At 42.7% G+C, this 22,117-nt stretch overlaps 1 protein-coding gene across 1 annotated transcript in view; it reads left to right on the forward strand.

Annotated features, from left to right (window-relative positions):
- Positions 1-22,117, forward strand: part of LOC147881732 (uncharacterized) — a 91,292-nt gene that overhangs the window by 63,585 nt on the left and 5,590 nt on the right. The window contains exons 6-11 of the mRNA XM_087402011.1: positions 4,313-4,390; positions 4,705-4,758; positions 4,935-5,038; positions 5,184-5,262; positions 5,484-5,555; positions 10,279-10,371. Of these exons, the coding sequence (XP_087258137.1) occupies positions 4,313-4,390; positions 4,705-4,758; positions 4,935-5,038; positions 5,184-5,262; positions 5,484-5,555; positions 10,279-10,371 (480 nt within the window). The remainder of the gene's footprint in view (positions 1-4,312; positions 4,391-4,704; positions 4,759-4,934; positions 5,039-5,183; positions 5,263-5,483; positions 5,556-10,278; positions 10,372-22,117) is intronic.

Here is a 22,117-nt window from a genome sequence, read left to right on the forward strand (position 1 = left end):
GTAAAGCAACATGCATTATATTTGGAGATATTTTTTGATAAGTGGACTTTGTATCATTTAGTGAGACATGGATGTCCTCTTAGTGCTCTGCTTAATGCAATAGCTACTCATCCAATGCCAATCTAGGAAGAAAATCACGGGCAATTGGGCAAGTTCAGAGTAAATGTAGGACTGTCTCCCTCGGATGTGAACAAGATGGACAATGCAAGGAAGCTATGCACCTGATAGCCAAAAAAGAACCCACCGGTAAAGCACCAACCAAACACCACCATATGAAAAGCTTATGTCTAAGTGAGAGCTTAGTATTCCAAATATGGCCAAGACAAAGCTTCCACCAAGTAAGAGGTTTGTCAAGATGCCAAATCAAAAGGCCCCGCACTTGAATCCATGGCTGAGGTAAAAGAAGATGATAAGCTTTCTTACCAGTGAGATCTACAAAGGAGAAAGTAGAATAACCCAGAATGTCTCGATCAAATCTCCAATCCATAAGAGAATGGTCAGCAAATAAACAGAGAACAGGCTGAAAGGGAAGTAGCATCGTAGTGAGTATAGGCCTGCGATACATGCCCAAAAAAAATTATTTTTTGGCTTGTGGAAAAGAAAGAGTAAAACCCCCATCATCCACCACCATCCACCGTGGAAATACCTAATCGATGTAGAAAATAAAGCCTTTCTAGGTTGAAGATGGGCTGACGAGGGATCAAAGACATGGCTCCAATGAATACTCTGCGAACGGAGTGTATTTCCAGGATTTGGAGGACGCCCTGGCCAATGCAGATGTTCCAGAAGGAGCTGCCAATCATGGAGCAGGCGAGTAGAAAAAGGACAACCGGGAATGGAACCATGTAGATGACTGAAAATAACATTAGATAAAGCCGGAATCCACTGTCCAAAAGCATCATAACGAATTGAAGCAAACAAGCAGCAGAAGTACCCATTGCTGGCACTGCTCAAGAAAAGTAAGCAAAACACACACACACTCACTTTTTTTTTGGGGGGGCGAAATCCATTTGTTTTAATATTACAAGTAGAACATCGACTCGCCAACAACTTCAACATGGGGCCACAATTTACGCATGCGAGTTCGACATCTGAAAACCCTTCCATCTTATTGCAGACACATAGAACTTAGTTGAATGTGTGCTACTTGAGATTTGTCTACATATATGTTCCTCAAAGGCTTTGGGAGAATTTCTTTTCACCTCAACCTGATAAGTGTCTCATGAAACCCCTTAACTTTTGGAATTCATCAATTTCCTTCAGCTTAAGGACTTTCTCCCTATAGTTTGCTATGTACTGTATGTACTGGACTAAGGTGTTTTTACCCATAGTGCAATTGTCCCAAGTTTCCCACGCTCTTTCTAATTCATTTTCCAATAAAAACTCTTTTAAGAAGGCTTGTTCCAAACTTAGCCCAATACCTAGGAATTCTATCATTTTCTCTAAGGCTAATCCACCATTTATAGGCCTTGTTTCCAAGGGAAAGACTTGCTTCCACTACATGATTTTTAGGAGGGGTATTCCTGAGTTGATGGAAGTCTTGCCACTTTTGCAAGAATGCATTAATCGCATCTTTATTGCGCTCTTTTTCTTCCCCATTGAAAATTGGTAGTTTTAAGTCCTTAAGAATGTTAGAGATTTCTCTAAGTCAAGAGGTGCTCTTTGCAATGTTGTGGAACTGCATAGATGGCCTCATTTACGCACCAATCAACAATCTCAACCTTATAGACAATTGAAAAATCGCTACACACACGTTTACAAAAATTCCAATCTATGATACTTCAATTCTATTAAAGAGAGACTTTTTTTTTCTGGCAAAATAGATAGAGTGGGTGGTCTTATTTTTTGGGGCTGACCAAGAGAGACATTGTGATGCTTTTGTGTGTGTGTGTGTGTGTGTGTGTGGTGTGTGTGTGTGAGAGAGAGAGAGCGGGCCTCTGCTGTTCACCCTTGCCAAAGCTCCCTTATAGTCGCCCTTTCTAACCGTACAATTGTACGGCCGCCGTACGGTTTTCGTACGGCAGTACGACCACCTACGCTAAGGTTGGCTTACCTCTGCGCAGCTTTGAACGTAGCTCCCGCCTCTCTGCATCGCCGTACGTTTCCCTTCAGCTTACATTCCGTACGTCCGTACAGCTCCGCTTGTGTCTCCGTACAGTTTTTGCTCTTTCCCGTACAGCCACGTCTGTACAGTCTGCCCTTTCCCGTACAGCCCCGTCCGTACAGCTCTGCTCATTTTTCCGTACAGTCTACCCTTTTCGTGCAATCTGCTCTTTCCCGTACAGCCCTGACCGTACCTTCGTACAGCCTGGTTTTGTCCGTACAAACCAGTTCTTTTCCGTACAGTCTCGAGTTCTCACTCTTGTGCTTCTCTGTACCCTCCTGTGACTCGCTTGTTTCTGATTCTCTACTTCTCCGTACAGTCCCTCTTGCCTTGTCGTCTTTCGATCATGGCTTCAGGTTCGGATGTTAGTACATATGCTCGCAAAGAAAGAATTGCAGAAGCTAAGCGCCGCTCTTCACAGCCTGCAGCACAAGATGATGAGCTTACTATGGAAGCTCAATATGTGTTTGATACCCTCAAGGATGACTTTCAGCAGTCACGACAGGAATGGGGCAAACCAGTTCGAGAGGTCACGTACAAATTGAAATTGCCCTCCCTCGTGAATCCTCTCAGGAAATTATCTCAAACCGCGGTTATAATTTTCTTTCCAGGAAGAATCCCAGCAGCAAGTGATGTCGCACAGTGGATTAAGTCCATCCTTGGAGGATGCTTTGTAGAGGGAGTATATTTTGCATCTAGAGGCTTTTATGAGGTGCATTTATCGGATGCTTTATGCAAGCAGAGGTTACTTGAGCTTTCTCCCCTCTTTTACGGGAAGCAGATGGTTCATGCTATGCCTTGGTCCCCAAATAAGGATTATCAAAGTCTCATACGACATCATTGTCCTGTATGGGTTGAGGTTGTTAACTTCCCAGACTATATGCATGAAGAATTGCCTGGCTCCATTTTGCATCTTTTCCCACTGCATGTTATCGGTGCCGACAGGTTGGTCATTTTGCACGTGCTTGCCCTTCTACATCTAGGCCCATTCCTCCTGCTCCTTCTTCAGCTGCCAAGGTTACTCTCCCTTCTCCTTCGGTTTCTGCTATGGCTTCTTTGGCGAAGCCCTCTACTGCTCCGAAGCACTACTGGAGGAAGGTTGATAAATCATAGGCAAATCTTTCTCTTGCTGAAGAAGCTCAGGATTGCACCCTTGTTGAGCACCATCAATTTCCTTCTACTCAGGATATGGATGTACCCCTTGCAGAGGGCATTTTACAGGATGATATGCATGTTCTCTCTCAGGATGCTGCCTCTGCTCTTACTCAGATTGATCCTCAGGATGAAGCTCAAATGGTAAACCCTGCTTTATCAGATGCAGCTTTTTCATCGGACGATACGGATGTTGATTTAGCTTCTCTGCCTCTGATGCCTGTGCCAGAGTTTTCTTCTGTTCGGGATGCAGAAGTAGCTTTTTTACTGGAATCTTTTCATCCCATGTTACAAAGGGTTTTTGACCCTCTGATTCAAAAATTTCGGGTACCAGCCTATATCAAGAAGAATCACAAGGGCAAAAAACAGCTTGTTTTTATTGATGAAACCACAAAGGGTCTATGAGATTGGAAAGGAACCAAATACAATGAAACCTAAGGGTGGGGCCACTCAAATAGACACCCTTACCCAAGGCTGATGCCTATGACGAGAAATAAAAGTAGTACATCGTGCTATCGCTGTGACAGAAACCCACAAAGGGGGAACAAACACTAGAGAGAATCCTTGGTCGTCTGTCAATCTGTCACTCGTGCCTGAGTGGATGGACCTGTGTATGCTGTCTATGGGACCAACACGATTGACCAGTAAAGGTGGGCATACCATACATCCCTGCTGGGTGGATGAATGAGTCAAAGAAAATACTTGGTTCTAGGATCCAAAAAATGTGAGTGGTAGCACCAGCGCTCAAGTCTGGCTAGTGCGGCATGTTCCCTGCTCAATGTTTTGCTAAAGGCTGTATAACAATGTTTTGCTGAAGGCAGTGAATATCTAAACCACAAACGGAACCACAAAATCACAACCTAAAACTTCAGCTCTAAGGGTAGGAGGAATTAAAAATCTCCTTAGGCATCTCCTAGGAGGCTATGAGTTTGAAGTTGTTTCTATTTTCTTTGTTTGAAACTCCCACATGTTTTGATTAGCCACCTTGTCAAGTTGCAATCTGTGTTGTGCTTCTTTTTTTTGCTCATTGATAATATTTCAAATATATTTTTGCAGGTTGAGAATGGAGATCTGAATTGGATTGTCCCCAACAAAATCGTTGCTTTTAGTGGACCAGGAGCAAGGCGGACAGAGGTGATTCTGGGAAACTTGAATGAGCCCCTACAAGCTTTGGCCATTTAATATGGAACCTGAATTTTACTTGAAGTGTTAACTTGTTGAAGCGTAAGAAAACTGTGTTTAGTTTTATATTTGCATTAAACTTAAGCTCTTTTGAAGGGTCTGATATTTCCCAGAAAACCTAGGTGGCGGGTGCACATTTCAAAGGAACTCAAATCCATTGTGTACACATTCTCAAAGACATATAGAACTCTGTAGGCTAAGTAGGCATTGTATCTTGAATCATCACTCATGGAGACCTTTTGTCTTGCTTTGGCGTGGCCTTGCAGGTGTGTGGATACAGAACTTTAGTTCCCGAGGATTATGTGGGATACTTCAAGCAGGTTGAAACTCCATACCAGTCAATGCAACATTTTAGAGACAATGCTTTAGGCTTAAAAGCAAGTTGGACTGTTCTTATTTTGGAACAGCATGAAGGTTTTGAAATTTTGGGAAAAACAGCCTTAGGTTTGTATTTTTGACTCTCCAATCTGACACTTGGATGATTTGCTTACTACAGTCGGGGATCACCACTGTGATACGGCTAAATAAAAGACTCTATGACAAGCGCCGGTTCACAGATCATGGACTTTCTCACTATGATTTGTATTTTCCTGATGGCAGGTAGTAGCCTTTATGATTTTGACTTGCCAATTTTATGTTGATGCCCATGTTCATGATTCTTTGGTGTATCCTGCTCTTATCATTTTTGATACTCCTTATGTTGAAGAAATATCTTAATTTAGCATTTGCATTCTCAATATTTCAGCTGTCCTCCAGAACGGATAGTTCAGCGCTTTTTAGAGATTGTGGAGGACAGTCCAGGTGCACTGGCTGTCCATTGTAAGGTGTGTTGGCACTTATTTCTGTGCAGAATAATTTGTTGTATTTACAGCACAGGGCTAGGCATTTGTAAAGGGGTGTCTTAGGTCAGTGATGAAGCCCAAAAGTCCTTTCATTGTATTACTGTATTTCTTGAGTATAACGGCTTATAAGGTGAGATTATGCTTTCTCTTTTGAGCTAGAGGATGTTTCTTATGTGTATGAACCTGTGCTATCAAGGGACCAGGCAGGTTTAGGAAGGACTGGTGTGTTGATCGGTTGCTACCTAATGAAACACTTCCGCTTTACTGCCAATGAGGTCTGTTTCTCTGCCTTTGTGAAATAATTCTTTTCTATGTTTATTACTTTGAAATTCAGATGTTAAAATTTGGCGTACAAAGTAGCCAGCTGTTAAATGGTCATTTAGTTCACAAATTACTGAAATTATTCGTAAATGTACATGACCTAATGAAGGTCTTTCTGCAGAAAATAGATATATGGCTGGGTTGTCAAGGTCATTAGCATCGAAACACAGTACACTGTACATCCCATTCTTTTTAGTTTATGCCTGTAGAAACAAATATGAGGGTTTGATTGGAATGCACAGACTCTGATACACTGGAATGTTTCTCTCCTTGTATCCTGCCTTAGCACCACAACAGAACTGGATAATTTGGATTGTTTTGCAAGCCTTCTCTGTATTTCTGCCTGAACTCATCTTTTATCCACCTATTTGTTTTGGTCCACAATGGCTCATTAACCTATGCTTTTTCATAGGCTAATCTTTTCACAGAATAGCATTATCTTTTTAACTGATGGGTAAGAGCCATCTATTTTTAGGTTGGAAAATTTTGATTAATTTACTGGCATGTAGGAAGAGGGGGTTATACATTAATCTCTCAAAAGGACAAAGTTTCCCCTTATCGGAGATTTAATGGGACATACTTCTCCCATAGCATTGAAAATAATGTTTTCACTGGATATGCTGTTGATCAAAGCGGTTGGCCAAAAGGAATCCCGATAATTGCCTGGACAAGCCGTAATCGTTGGGCTAGAGTCAACATTGGCATTGGTTGACTTCTGAAAAAAACTCAAAAACTAGAGGAGGAAGCCGTTGGCATGCACGCATCATGGCTTGCTAAGGGCTCCTCTCTTGTGCAAGTGAAGCCAAACAAGAAGGGGGTTCCAAGAGGGAGAGGAGGTTGATTTGATGCTAACTCCTCATGCATGGAAGGCCTGAGTGAAATCAGTACCACGGTGTTGGAGGGTGTGAAAGTGCAGACCTCAGAAGCAGAACAATATGTAAATGCATCTCAAGAGGAACAAAAGGTGTGCCAAGAGTCATATGCCCACAAGGTAAGGGAACTGTTCTTTAGAGAGCTCAGATGATGAAATATGCAGACTGCCCTCTTTCGATGAACTTACAGAGTTCCTCGAGTTTGAGTGTGACCTACCGTCTAGTGCATATGATGCTCAGCTTTTGGGAAGGGGTTTCTTCTTGCTTCGATGTGTTTCCTAAATGGCGCACAATATGCTGGTAGGTGTTTTCAGGAGTGTTAGTGCTGGTTTTCTCTTGGAATCCATTCGAAGAGAGTTAAAGACTTTACAAAACATGGTGGAGCAGGGAAGGAGAATCCGTTTAATTTTCTAGAGATGCCTATAAAGTGGGAATGAATAGAGTACCCGAGGTGAGTGGGCTTAGCCAACCACGATCTTAGGAAGGTGATGATAAGGTCAAGGAATTTGAGGGGCTGCTTGATGCATTAGATTCATTATCAAGTCCAAGGTGAAAATCGTATTGATGCAAGAGATCTCAACTGTGATGAGGATGATTTTTTTTGGGGGGAAAGCACAAACTCAACAGGCTTCCAGTGCTATTCATTGCCCTGCTAGGGGTAAAGGTGGATGGCAGTGCTGGTGAAGGACTCTTACGTGGCAAATTTACTAGACAAGGTTGATGCTGGCAATTTTATTGCGGTGGAGGTTCATCTTCCAATATTTGGCTTCAAGGTTTCCTCTGTGTATGCTCATTATAAATCTCTAGAAAGGGGTGCCTAATGGATGAGGCTACTCTATGTGGTGGAAGAGAACTTTGATGATCTTTCTCTCTACCCTATTGGTAGATGTGGAGGAAGGTTTGATGGTATCGGAAATTGAGGGGATTGAAGAGTCAAGAGTTTGTAGCAGTCTGTTGTGGTTTTAGGAGGGCAACTGTTGAAATATGGGCCAACCCCCTTGTGGTTTGATTGGTGGAAATTGGCAATGGGTAGAAAATGGGCCTTTGGTGGTTTTAAGACACGTGTAGTGGAGCTTGCTTGGTCTCATAAGTAATATTGGGGTCTAGTGACACTTGAACATACATGTAGGGGTAGACCCCACCCCCTCCCCCCCCTCTTCTCGCTGGTTTTTTGGGAGCGGGAGTTTGAGAGGGCTTATTACCCAAGTGCAACTACCCCTCTCACTTCTTTTTTGAGGCGACCAAGAGGAAAATTCGAAGAGGGGAGATAGTTCGGATTCAAGACAAGAATGGTTGTGTGGTGACAGAGTGAGATTGTGGGTTTTGAAATTTGAAGAGGGGGGGCGGCCTAACATGACTTTGAGAAGAAGGGAATGGCTGACACTATTAGTCGGAAAAGAAATCAGGACTAGAGGCTAGAGGCTAAGCATGGCGACGCTCGAGGGCCATAGAGGAAAGGAGAGCGTGAGGGCGAAGCGTTATCATGGGAGGGGAAAAGGAATTAGAAGGGGAGGGAATGAAGAGGGAGACTATGACACAAGGGGAAAGGGAGAAGGGGAAGAGAAGCATGTACATGATGGGAGGAGGAATGTAAAGATGGAGACATTAAGGGAAGAGGACCATGCTTTATTTTGAAAGGAATAGCCTTCTCCTTTTATAGCCAAGAGAGGGGCTCTCTCCCAATAAATGCATCCTCCCACATGTATGGTGTGTGTGGAAAAGTCTCCCATGTAGGCTAGGTGGTTACGCACTCTCAATTGTGTGTGACAACCCTTTGCCTCATTTTTCCACATAAATCATGCCCCATATCTCAAGTCTATAATACTCCCTTGGTCTCTCCCCAATTTTATAATATGTTCAAACCTCTAGGAGGACAAGTGGAGGGTTGGCACAAGGAATCTTGCCACCTCATCCTACTTTCCCCATTATTGAACTTGCTCTCTTGGACCTTCTATACCTCCCCCACATGAGCCTATCCTATATGGAGGGAATAACCCAATATAATATCCATCTCCACCTATTTTATATTACTTCTGCCATGGACTTTGAGCCATATCTCACTAAATGCAGCCTAGGTGGAGGGGTGGCACATGGAGGAGCCATGCCACCTTACATTTTATAATATTACTACCATGGATTATGTACATCACACCTTATGGGTCCTCTTACGTGGAAGGGTGGCACATGGTCATGCCCTGCCACCTCAACCCTGGGCCCTATGCACACCATATTTTATTATACTATTGCCACACATACAAACACACACACATATTAATGCCTTTTTCCTTAGACAAATTTATCCATAACAACACACACGGATACTTTCACGCTCTGTAAGAGATGGGAAAATGGTCAGCCTTCCCCAAGCTAGAAGCTGACACAGAAAAATAGATCTCAAAATAAAATAGGGAGAACAATCACCCTTCTATTTGCTCGAGAAGGGAACATGATCTTTTCCTCTCCCTCCAAGATGAACCTCACAGGTCTGATCCAATGTTGAAATGTGGCAGCTACACAAGCTCAAGAAGCATGGGGAGAACGAGACAAATCAGATTGTCATACAAACGTATCAATTCTTAAACCTAAACTTAAAACTAAATAGGGTTGTCTTAAGACCATAAGGACTATTCATACTTACCTGCCATAGAATTTTCTATATCCTATTCATTGCTCCACATATACAAGATATGCTCATCCTGTCATACATGGAACTTGACCAACCAATGACTTGTACATTAGCAATTTGTTTCCCAGAACACATTAGCTAAACTGGCAGCCTTGATTCCCTTGATAATGATGGTGAGACGGTGATTAGTAATGATTGACTATCCACTTTGTTTGTTTGTTTTTTTGGGGGGGTTGTTCCCCCCATTGATGATTTATTCTTTCTTCTTTCATGTGCTATATCTAATTCATGTTTCTGCATGGAGTTGATCGTTATGCCTGATAAATGAACTTTCGTGCATAGCAAGAATAGATAAGATTAAGTTTTTAAACAAAGCAGAAAGACACACAAACAATAAGAATTCAATTGAGCATTCACAGAATTTGGTTATGCCTGATCAGATGAATGCACTTAAAACTAGTGTTACCCTAGTATCTAAACTATGAAATCGTTTCTTTGTAGAAACCTTCAAAATGATATGTTTGATCCTGAATATTTATATAGGCTCTCCGAAAAGAGAAATGACTGGCTTTATGTGCTGTTTAGATTGCACTCGGTGCCTTTTGCTCCCTAGTGCTTCATATCTCATTCAAGCTTGCAAGGGTTACCGATTCATTATAAGTTTCTGAAAAAGAATTCACTTGCAATGGCCTTGCAACATTTCTGCAATTTTGGCATGCTTTCGGATCACTGCTTTCATCGTGCTTGTACTTTGAAAATGTAAGCTATAGGCTACCTGCACATAGTAAGATGAACACACTTAAAGCATTCACAGAATTTCACAGAATTTGTGTATGCCTGATCAAATGAATGCACTTAAAGCTAGTGTTATCCTAGTATCTAAACTATGAAATCGTTTCTTTGTAGAGACCTTCAAAATGATATGCTTGATTCTGAATATTTATATAGGCTCTCCAAAAAGAGAAATGACTGGCTTTATGTGCTGTTTAGATTGCACTCCATGGCTTTTTGTTCCCTAGTGCTTCATATCTCATTCAAGCTTGCAAGGGTCACCAATTCATTATAAGTTTCTGAAAAAGAATTCACTTGCAATGGCCTTGCAACATTTCTGCAATTTGGGCATGCTTTTGGATCACTGTTTTCAATATTTTGACTCGTGCGTGTACTTTGAAAATGTAGGCTATAGGCTACCTGCGCATAGTAAGACCTGGTAGTGTGATTGGACCCCAGCAGCATTTCTTACGAGATATGCAATCTCGTATGTGGAAAGCAGTAAGTGCCTTCATCCTCGAGTTTTTTATCGAGTTGAGAACTTTATGGTTGAACAGCTCTCTCTCTCTCTCTCTCACACACACACACACATTTTTTTGGTGAAACCACTTTATAATAAGAAAAACTTTTTACAATGAGAATAGCCTGGAAAACAAACTATTCTGAAAAATCAAAAGAAGTTGGAAAACACCTCTAAAAAAGATACATCTAAGTCATTCTCATGACAAGCGCGCGCACACAAACACACACTTTTTTTTTGGGCGAAACTATGAACATCATATTATGAAACAATCATTTTACAAAAGGGCAGGACTCCAGAAAAGAGCCAATGCCCTATCCATCTGAAACAGTAAAAGAAAAACTCAATGCAAGAGACATCCAGATCCTCCTCACACATTTTTTTAAAAGTGAAAACTTTTGATTGATTATATTACAAGAGTAGCGACCTCAAAACGAGGCAGCCAAAATTACATCAGCTGAAAATCTCAGTGTATGCTAGATATACATCATGATCTATGCAGCACGTCTGCAAGCAATTAAAGAAGGATTGTTGCAGAGAACGCTTAAATACTCCCCTAGATGCACACCTGCACCTTAGAGCAAGCCCTTGATCACATTTATCGCAACAGAATAGTCACTTGAAAAAAGAGGCGCTAGAAAATACATCAACTGAAGATCTCAGTATAAGCCAAATATACATCCTAATCTATTTAGCGAGTCTACAAGCAATCAAAGAAAGATTGCTGCAGAGAACGCTTAAAGAAAGCAAACAAAGAAAAAATGGGATCACTAAAGACTTTACAATTGCGGTCTGTCCATAAAGTCCAAAGTGCCCAATAGCGAGCCCCAATGCCAATGATAGCTTGTTGAGATAGTGGCTGAACTGCATCTTTAACCAATGCCTTGTATGCTTCATGCTCCAAATAACTATTGTTTACAAGGAGCAATCTTCTGTGCACAAGCTTGTCATTAGGTATCTCATGAAGGCAAATCCTCAACCACAAAGGGGCATAATTAGAATGTGTGAAAGTGTAATCCACCCGTAAATTGACAGTGAGAAAATCATAGTGTTGAGGATCAACCCTATACCATCCATCCAATCGTGCAGCAGACTGAGCTTTGTCTTGAAATGTATAACCAGGAAGCGTAGGCTCTGATTCTTTCCACAGATCAATAAGCGGGAGCTGAGTCAATAAATTAGCCCAATATTGAAGCTCAGAGGCTAACATATGAGTGTGGTCTGAAGTATTGTCACCTGGTTGAGGAGCATTGTTAAAATCTCCACAAATGAAGGCATGTTGCTTCCAAGGATAATTTTGCATATCAGCCCAAATTAAACCTCTGCTGCGAGAAGATTGTGACGCATAGACCGATGCAAATTCAAGACTTCCCCTTGTATAAGACATTGGATGATAAAAAATCTGGCTCGACTATCATTTATTTATTTTTCCAAAAAAGAGACTTCTATTAAGTAAGAAAGAAACCCGCTAAAGCAAGCTGTGTGTGGAAATACACCATGCTAAGCATGTAATAAAAAACACCTCAGAGGAATGAGGTAGAAAGAAACCAAGGCTGAGGCTGAAAATGCCATCTCAACCCTGTAGAAGTCTCAGCAAAGAAGGGAGAGTCTCTCCAATCTCTGAGAAAAGTAACTCTCTTGGAGGAGGCTGCTCGAGATGATCCCTGCATGGTCGCCCAAATGGCCATCAGAGTGTGAATCGTATCTGTCCAAGTACTGGCCAAGATCTGAGACTATCATTTAGAGCAACCACGGGCTGTAACTCATGTTTCACCAGGAAAACCACACCTGACAAAGAATGTTCTCCTACATAGAAAATATCATAACCAAAAGAATGCCCATGATGACCAGCATACATGTGATGATTATGCTCTTGCAATGCAACTATGTCAGGCTGCAATTGATTCAGGTATCCCCAAACCAGCTTCCATTTCCTGGGATTACATAGACCCTGTACATTGAGAGTAAGACACTCTATGTATGAGTCTATATTTACAAAGTATTTACGTGTGAGAACCCAAAAGATCAAGATTGCATTTCAACCTCAGGATCTCGTCCCTGACCTTGAGATGAAACTAATGTCTTTGGAGAAAATAAAAGAGCAGCCACTTCCTCTTCAGGAAAGAGAGTACGGCTTGCTGTCACTGCAGCCCAAGTAATTCCAATGCCTGAATTTTCTTGTGGAGTGTTCCCACTCGATGAAGAGCCATTCCAAGTACGTGAAGGAAGAGGTCTCCTTGTTGTCATAAATTTTTTTGGACTCTGCCAAGCTTCCTGCAAAATTTTTTCCTTTGCTTTCAATTGAGAAGTTAAAGGCATCGAGGCATAAACATTAGCATTTGACACAGCAGGAGCTTTCCCCTTTTCTAGAGCTGCATTTGCTGGTTTATTAGACTTATTATTAGCTTGAGAGGAGGCAGGAGTATCCTTGGGATGCATATCAGCAGGCATAGCATCTGGAGGCATTTTGTGCAAGATCAGAGGGCATTGTAAAGCCATGTGCCCAAACTTCTTGCACTCAAAGCAGGCTCTTGCAAATAATCCCCATTTGAACTTCTAAAATGCACTGCCCATTGCAACATTATTAACCGTAACAGAACATGAATCTGGAGTTGGATTACTTGTATCCCACAAGATGCAAAATCTATTCGAGTTGTCATTTGGCCATGGTGGACACACCACCTTTCCCAAAGAGGCTGCAATTTTGGCAACAAGGAGGCAAGACATTGAGGGAAGTCCACAACTTCCACCCATACAGGACAACGATGCAAGCTTGATAATCCCTGGTAGGCGACCAAGGGAGAACATGTACACATCTGCTGTCCATAAAAGAGAGGGGAGTGCTCAAGAAGCTTCTGCTTGTGCTGTTCGTCCTCCATAATCACCTCAAAGAAGCCCCTGGCTGCATAATGCACTTTGCGAACAAAACAGGCCCCCAAAGTGCATGTTAGCCAATTTCCAACGTCCTTTGCAATTGGCATCCTTTCTAGAAAGAAGATAATAACTTCATGTTTGGCGTATTCACGCACCGGGTCCAAAATGTCCTCTATTTCCACCATATTCCTACAGTGGGAGCATGATCTTTCCAATCCTTGCCTGTATCATCAAAGCCCTCATTCATCACATCATAAACTAACTGAGCCTCCAAAGAAACATGCCCAGGGTCATCTTGACCCAAATCCTGCTTGTGTCTTTTATTCATGTATGTCTTCGTCGTAGTCATCGAGTACTTGAAAAAAGTATTTGGAGATAGAAGAAAGAAACAGAGCTTGAACAGGAAGAAAATGAAGGCAGGCTGAAAGAGGGTATAGAATAGGAGTGAACAGAAAAGAAAAAAGGGGGGCTGATATATATGAGCAGCAAATAGGAAAAGGAGTTACAAAGGGCTGATATGTACGACCAAAGGCAAGGTAGGAGAGAAGAAGAAAGAAACGACTAGTAGCAAAGCCCGGGAGAGAGAGTGAAAAAGAAATGACATCAGCAATTCATGCGCTAGCTGATGCCGTATAGGCTATATAGCATGTACGGAACTGTACAGACCTGTTCCGTACAGGTACGGACAGCAAAGAAACTGCAAAAAATCCGTGAATGGAGACAAACGATGCAAACGGGGCCTGGCAAGGGCTTCCAGATGGGCGGGAAACCCTAGGCGGGCAGGCTGCTGCAAATGGATGCCATAGATGAGCTCCTCACTCCCCCCCTCCTTCCCCCCACACACACACACCCCTCTTTCATTCTCTCTCTCTCACACACACACACACTTTCTTTAGTGAAATCATATATCTCTGTGTGGGAAACCCCAAAAGAGGTGAAAACCCACCATTAAGTACATAAGTAAAAAGATTACAAGTGAACCCCATTGTGTGAAGGCATATCCAAGCCAGATGAAACTGTATCCACAATAGGCAAGGCATCATGGGGCGAAGCCTCAGTAGTAGGCATAACCACAAAATGCATGACTGCTTCACTATTGTCATCCTTAGAGTCCCCAGTAGTAGCAGGAGTGTGAGCAATAGTTGTATGAACATCCATGACAGGCATGTCCCTAGTAATAGCAAGAGGCAAAGACTTGTCAACCCGACGCCACTATTGCTTAACCAACTGCTTGGTAGAAAGAGAAACCGATCTTGGGACAGGAGTAGCCAAAACTGCAGCCGAAGTAGAGACAGGATGTTAAAGATCCAAAGTGCAGTGGCGAGCAAAATGACCTAAATTGACATCTGTAACCATTTGGGAAAGAGGCAAATCGTAGATGGACCCGATAAGGAGAGGAAAATCCCAAATCAAGATCCAGAAAAGTAGGAACTGGTTTATGCATCTCCCAAAGAATACATAACCAGACATCTCTGAAAGAAGAAAAATAACTCTCTGGGGGAACATACAAAACTCTGCCCAACAAAGCTGCAATAGTATTTACATGAGGAAAAAGGGGAATTGGAAGCGATTTCAAGGTAATCCAGACTGGACAGAATGAAAGGAACTCCATCTCAGGGTCAAACCGAGAATTCCAAGGCAATACGTATGCGAATAATCCAGGAGTTGAAAAGGCGCCTTTGAGAAGAAAAGATAGAAGCACATCTATTGAAGCACACTGAGCATCATAAAAACCTTTGCCAAGAAAGATGAAGCGGGAAATAGCGTTGGCATCACCAGTAACGTCACGAACCCAAACTCGAAGTTGGTTTTCTGTCAGAATTCTGCCCATGGAATGTATACAAAGACCTTGTTGCTGCACTTCTCGCAAAGAAGAAAGAAGCAGTTCACGAGGTAGAGTACGATGGGCGAATTCTGAACATCAGAGGATGAATTTCGAACGGCAGATGGCGCATCTTGAAATGCAGAGGGAAAATTCTGAACAGCAGAGGACGAAGTTTGAATGGTAGAGGGCGAATTCAGAAACGTAGAAGGTGAATTCCGAAACATAGATGACGAAAGACAAATAGAAGCAGCACAAAGAGACTGCAGATCGTCAAGCTGGACTGCAAAGGAAGGATACAAGGAGCAAGATGCTTTTGGATCTTTTTCTTGAGAGAAGAGGGGGACAGCTGATTTACGTTTGGAAACAAAAGCAGCAACAAGGGAGGCTTGAAAACGTAGGGGAGGCTTGAAAATGAAAAAACGAGGGAGGTGCTCCATCTCCAGAAGCCTCCATCTCACCACGCACGCGCACGCGCACACACACACTTTTTTTTGGGGGTGAAATCTTTGATTGATTATATTATATGAGTAGCAACCTCAAAAAAAGGTGCTACAATTACATCAACTGAAAATTTCAGTATATGCCAAAAAGACATCATGATCTATGCAGCGGGTCTGCAAGCAATCAAAGAAAGATTGCTGCAGAGAACGCGCAAAAAAGCCAAACAAAGAGAAAGTAGGATCACCAAAGACTTTACAATTCCTATATGTCCATAAAGTCCATAGTGCCCAGTAGCGAACCCAAACGAAGAAAAGATGAAACTCCGGTCTGGATGGATGAAACCCAAATAGCCAGAAGAACTTTCCAAACGGAACAGATGGGAATCTCGCTCGCAGGTGCTGTCGAAGCAGATAAAAAAACTCATGAGAGCACAGACAATGCCAAAACAAGTGAGGCACAGTCTCTGAAGAAGCAGAACATCTATGGCAAAGTGCAGGAGCAATGTGTCGATGAGCTAATAGCTGTCCAGATGGAAACACTCCCAAAAGAACTCGCCAAAAGAAAACCTGTTGCCGAAGCGGTACTTTATAGGCCCAAAGTTGCTGTAATCTTTTCCTCCACCACTTGGCTGGGTGATGCATTCACCAAATAGAATCACCTCTCTCTGAAACCCAAGGTTGAGGCAAAAGGATCTTATATAATGCAGGTACAGTAATCTGAGATAGCCTCAAAGGACGAGAAGAGGACCTTGGAGAAGTCAAAGTCCAATCTTCCAGTCGGTCCTGGAGTTCCAAAGGAGGAATCGGAACAAAGGGCGAAAGCATAGAAGTAATTTGTCGCCACAAAGGACGATAATGAGAGCCCAATCCATATGTAGTGGTTGCTAGAGAAAAGGGGAGCACAGTACCAGTGTCATCTATAACATCAGCAACCGGGGTGATGCCTTTAAACGAGTCCTAATCATAAGAGCCCAACGCTGACCACCTTGCAGAAATTGCAGCAACATTTTCCCCCTGTGGGCAAGAATATGCACATGAATATCCGTGATGTTCAATCCACCATGCATCTTGGGAGAACAAATGTGATGCATCGAAAGCAGCCGGAGACTTTTTCTGCCATGTTTGGATCGCCAGAAGAGTTCCATAAAGACAGACATGAAAGATGTAAGATCTGCCTTAGTGAACATGATCAATGGCAAGTAAAATTGAATATATGCCACAAGGATGGACTGCACTATTTGAAGACGAATGTGCAAAGCCTAGGTTGTCAGTTTCCAATACTCAAGCTTTTTCCGAAGCTTAGCCAACACCCAATGAGTTTGTTGTCGGCGAGTGAGTTCCCACCCCAAAGGGTAACCAAGATGACGAACAAACTGAGTGAGTGGAATGATATCCCCGGGCCATAATAGACTATGCCAGTCTTTGGAATGCAAAGGGAGCAGCTTAGAGTTCTGAAAATTAACATGAAGACCAGCTGCCAAACCATAAATAGAGAGGGCCTGCATCAAGGCACCAAGATCATGGGGCGTATTCTTCGGGGTAAAGAAAGAATCATCAGCATAAGCTTGAGCAACCATGCTGCGATTAGCATCCAATTCCAAGCCATGAAGTGATCTTGTAGCCACAAGATGATCAATATATTGCAGCATAGGATGAGTAGCAATGGCATACAGTAAAGCACTGAGAGGGCATCCCTCGCGGACCGAACAACGAAGAGTCCACTCAACAGAGATATCCCCAGAGATAACGCAAGCCGCATTGCTATCTCTGTAAAGCCAGTAAATAACCTGCTGCATTTTTTGTCCAAACCCCAAAGCTCGCATAGTTTGCGAGATGAAATCCCATTGAACTGTGTCAAAGGCTTTTGCAATATCTACCTGCAAGAGTAGAACATCCTGCTGCGTGTATTTGGCATATTCAATCCCAATATAAGCATTGGCAATGTTATCTGTGATATGGCGACGTGGAACAAAGCCATGTTGGGAGGGATGCAACCCATCATGCAAATAACCTTTAATCCGATCAACCGCCATTTTGGCAATGATCTTGTAAATGACTGGCATGAGCATGATTGGCCGCCAATCACCCAGTGAATCACATAGCTGCTTTTTTGGAATCAGCTTGAGAAGACCCTTTTTCCATGAGAAAGGCATATGCTGATTTTGCCATGCTGTATTTACCATTTGCAGCAAGGTGAATTTAAGAAGATCCCAGAATGCAAGAAAAAATTCAACAGTGAGACCATCCCATCTTGGAGATTTCCATCTGCCACAGGATCTCAGTGCATCAGACAATTCCCTTTCAGTGAAGGGATGTTCAAGTTCCAAAGCCTGAGCATCAGACAGAATTGGATGAATATGCTGCAAAAGAAGCTGACGTGCAGACACGACCTGAGGAGAAAGAGTGTCTAGATGCCCAAAATGAGTGGAGAAGTGCTGCACACATAAATCAGCAAGCTCTGAACGAGATGTTGACCAACAACCATTAGGCACCCGGATCGGACAGATATTGGCAGCCTGTCTTTTGTAGTGTAAACTCTTAAAAAATTGCTTGGAAGAACAGCCTTTATTAAAAAATGCCCGTTGTCTGGATCGAGTTTCCCATTTAGCAAGCTTTCTGCGATCATTAGATTGAAGAGAGAATTGAGCCTGACATAAGAGCATGCTTTCCTCTGAAGACAAAGGGCGAAGATGAGCAAGCTCAGTCAAACTCTGACATGTAAATTTGGCATGTGCTACAGTCTCCCTTGTGGCTTGCATATAGGATTTGCCATAATCTCGAATAACTGCTTGCATCCGAGCAACAAAAGCTTACCAGGCATAATCCAAACCAATGCGTATTTGAAGAGAGGCTGAATAGCATCAGAAACCAAGGCTTGCTCCAGATAAGTATTATTAATCAGCAAAAGCCTTCGGTAAAGTAAAATCTTTATATTTCTGTGTGGGAAACCTCAAAAGAGGTAAAAACCCACCAATAAGTATAAGGAAAAAGTTTTTACAAGTAAAACCTTAGAGCAAAAGTCATGAGGTAGCCAAGTAAAAAGTGACATATCAAGCTGGAGGAGGATCAAACACGGCATCCTCCAGCTTCAAATTGTTGCTCTGTAAAAACTGAGGTAGTGATGAGACCACACCATTAATAAAAACAAGCTGTTTTTTGCCCTTGTGATTCTTCTTGATATAGGCTGGTACCCGAAATTTTTGAATCAGAGGGTCAAAAACCTGTTGTAACATGGGATGAAAAGATTCCAGTAAAAAAGGTACTTCTGCATCCCGAACAGAAGAAAACTCTGCCACAGGCATCAAAGGGAGAGAAGCTAAATCAACATCTGTATCTTCTGATGAAAAAGCTACATCTGATAAAGCAGGGTTTAGCATTTGAGCTTCATCCTGAGGATCAATCTGAGTAAGAGCAGAGGTAGCATCTTGAGAGAGAGCATGCATATCATCCTGGATTACTCTCAAAGCGCTACCTGTGCCTCTTCTTCAGCATCTTCCAACTCTTGCAGCTATTTTGGGAAGACCTCTTCATGTTCCGAGATAGGAGTTCTTGCAAGCCTCTCGTGATGTTCGTCTTTGCATTTTATGGGATATGACGCAGCCCGTGCCATCTACTCTGGATCTTGATTTGGGATTTGCCCATGCGATGCACATCAGGCTCCATTTTGCATCTTTTCCCAGTGCATGTTATTGGTGCCGACAGGTTGGTCATTTTGCACGTGCTTGCCCTTCTACATCCAGGCCCATTCCTCTTGCTCCTTCTTCAGCTGTCAAGGTTACTCTCCCTTCTTCTCCGGTTTCTCCTATGGCTGCTTTGGCGAAGCCCTCTATTGCTCCGAAGCACTACTGGAGGAAGGTTGATAAATCACAGGCAAATCTTCCTCTTGCTGAAGAAGCTCAGGATTGCACCCTTGTTGAGTACCATCAGTTTCCTTCTACTCAGGATATGGATTCACACACACCACACACACACACACACTTTTTTTTAAAAAATAGTAAATCTTTATATTTCTATGTGGGAAACCTCAAAAGAGGTAAAAACCCACCAATAAGTACAAGGAAAAAGTTTTTACAAGTAAAACCTCAGAGCAAAAGTCATGAGGTAGCCAAGTAAAAAGTTACATATCAAGCTGGAGGAGAATCAAACACGGCATCCTCCAGCTTCAAATTGTTGCTCTGTAAAAACTGATGCAGTGATGAAACCACACCATCAATAAAAACAACATGGTTTTTGCCCTTGTGATTCTTTTTGATATAGGCTAGTACCCGAAATTTTTGAATCAGAGGGTCAAAAACCTGTTGTAACATGGGATGAAAAGATTCCAATAAAAAGGGTACTTTTGCATCCCTGACAGAAGAAGACTCTGCCACAGGCATCAAAGGCAAAGAAGCTAAATCAACATCAATGTCTTCCGATGAAAAAGCTGCATCTAATGAAGTGGGGTTCAGCATTTGAGCTTCATTTGGAAGATCAATCTGAGTAAGAGCAGGGGCAGTATCCTGAGAGAGAGCATGCATATCATCCTGTAAATTGCCCTCTGTAGGAGGTACATCCATATCCTGAGTAGAAGGAAGCTGATGGTGCTCAACAAGGGTGCAATCCTGAGCTTCTTCAGCAAGAGGAAGATTTGCCTGTGATTTATTAACCTTCCTCCAGTAGTGCTTTGGAGCAGTAGAGGGCTTCACCAAAGAAACCATAGTAGAAACTGGAGGAGAAGGGAGAGTAACCTTGACGGCTGAAGAAGGAGCAGGTGGTATAGGCCTGGATAGAGAAGGGCAAGCACGTGCAAAATGACCAATCTGTCGGCACCGATAACATGCAGTGGGAAAAGATGCAAAATGGAGCCTGATGCGCATCGGATGAGCAAATCCCAAATCAAGATCCAAAGTAGATGGCACGGGCTGCGTCATATCCCACAGAATGCCAAGGTCGTGGAGGGGGACTGTACAGATGGAAACAGAGAGGAAGACAGGGCTGGCTGTGCGGAGGAGGAGATGTCCATCGTTGTCGTCCTCTCACACACACACACACACACACACACACACACACACACACAAAGCACACGCCTATACACACACACTTTTTTTTTTGTTGGTGAAATCATTGATCGATTATATTATATGAGTAGCAGCCTCAAAGAAAGGTTCTACAATTACATCAACTGAAAATTTCAGTATATGCCAAAAAGACCTCATGATCTATGCAGCGGGTCTGCAAGCAATCAAAGAAAGATTGCTGCAGAGAACGCCTAAAAAAGCCAAACAGAGAGAAAGTAGGATCACCAAAGACTTTACAATTCCTATATGTCCATAAAGTCCATAGTGCCCAGTAGCGAACCCAAACGAAGAAAAGATGAAACTCCGGTCTGAATGGATGAAACCCAAATAGCCAGAAGAACTTCCCAAACGGAACAGATGGGAATCTCGCTCGCAGGTGCTGTCGAAGCAGATCAAAAAACTCACAAGAGCACGGATAATGCCAAAACAAGTGAGGCACAGTCTCCGAAGAAGCAGAACACCTATGGCAAAGTGTAGGAGCAATGTGTGGATGAGCTAATAGCTGTCCAGATGGAAACACTCCCAAAAGAACTCGCCAAAAGAAAACATGTTGCCGAAGCGGTACTTTATAGGCCCAAAGTTGTTGTAATCTTTTCCTCCACCACTTGGTTGGGCGATGCATTCGCCAAACAGAATCACCTCTCTCTGAAACCCAAGGTTGAGGCAAAAGGATTTTATACAATGCAGGTACAGTAATCTGAGATAGCCTCAAAGGACGAGAAGAGGACCCTGGAGAAGTCAAAGTCCAATCTTCTAGTCGGTCCTGGTGTTCCAAAGGAGGAATTGGAACAAAGGGCGAAAGCATAGAAGTAATTTGTCACCACAAAGGACGATAATGAGAGCCCAATCCATATGTAGTGGCTGCTAGAGAAAAGGGGAGCACAGTACCAGCATCATCTATAACATCAGTAACCAATGAATCCCCGAAAGAAAGAGTCATTAGCATAAGCTTGAGCAACCATGCTGCGATTAGCATCCAATTCCAAGCCATGAAGTGATCCTGTAGCCACAAGATGATCAATATGTTGCAGCATATGCCTATACACACACACACACTTTTTTTTTTGGTAATATCCAGTGCAGTATATTTATATGCTCATAAATTTACATGATGGGAGGTCCCCGAAATGGAGAGTATCCCAAAGATCAGAAACATAAAAAGAAAAGCTCTATGCAAGAAGCATCCATTTCACCCTCATGGAAGGCATCATATAAGGATTGCCGCAATGAGGCTCGGAAAGATTCATATGACTTGTGAATCTGCCGACCCAAGTATGCCAAACTATGCTCACTCCAGATTGTCCAAAGAAAGGAAGCTTAAAAAATCACGAGTATGGGAGCAATGCCAAAGGAGGTGAGGCACAGACTCCTGGGGAGCCAAACATCTGCGACACAGTAGACATGGGCCGCCTTGATGTACCTGCATGCCACTAAGATGGCCTTCCGCAGAGATCACTTTCTCCATCTCAATAAGAATGGTTTCATTAAGCCACCAAGAAACTTGTAGATTCATCTATCACATGCAATACGG

This window comes from Dipteris shenzhenensis, chromosome 30 (assembly GCF_047967505.1).
Source record: "Dipteris shenzhenensis isolate YYH24624 ecotype China chromosome 30, Dip_SZ_1.0, whole genome shotgun sequence".
NCBI lineage: Eukaryota > Viridiplantae > Streptophyta > Polypodiopsida > Gleicheniales > Dipteridaceae > Dipteris > Dipteris shenzhenensis.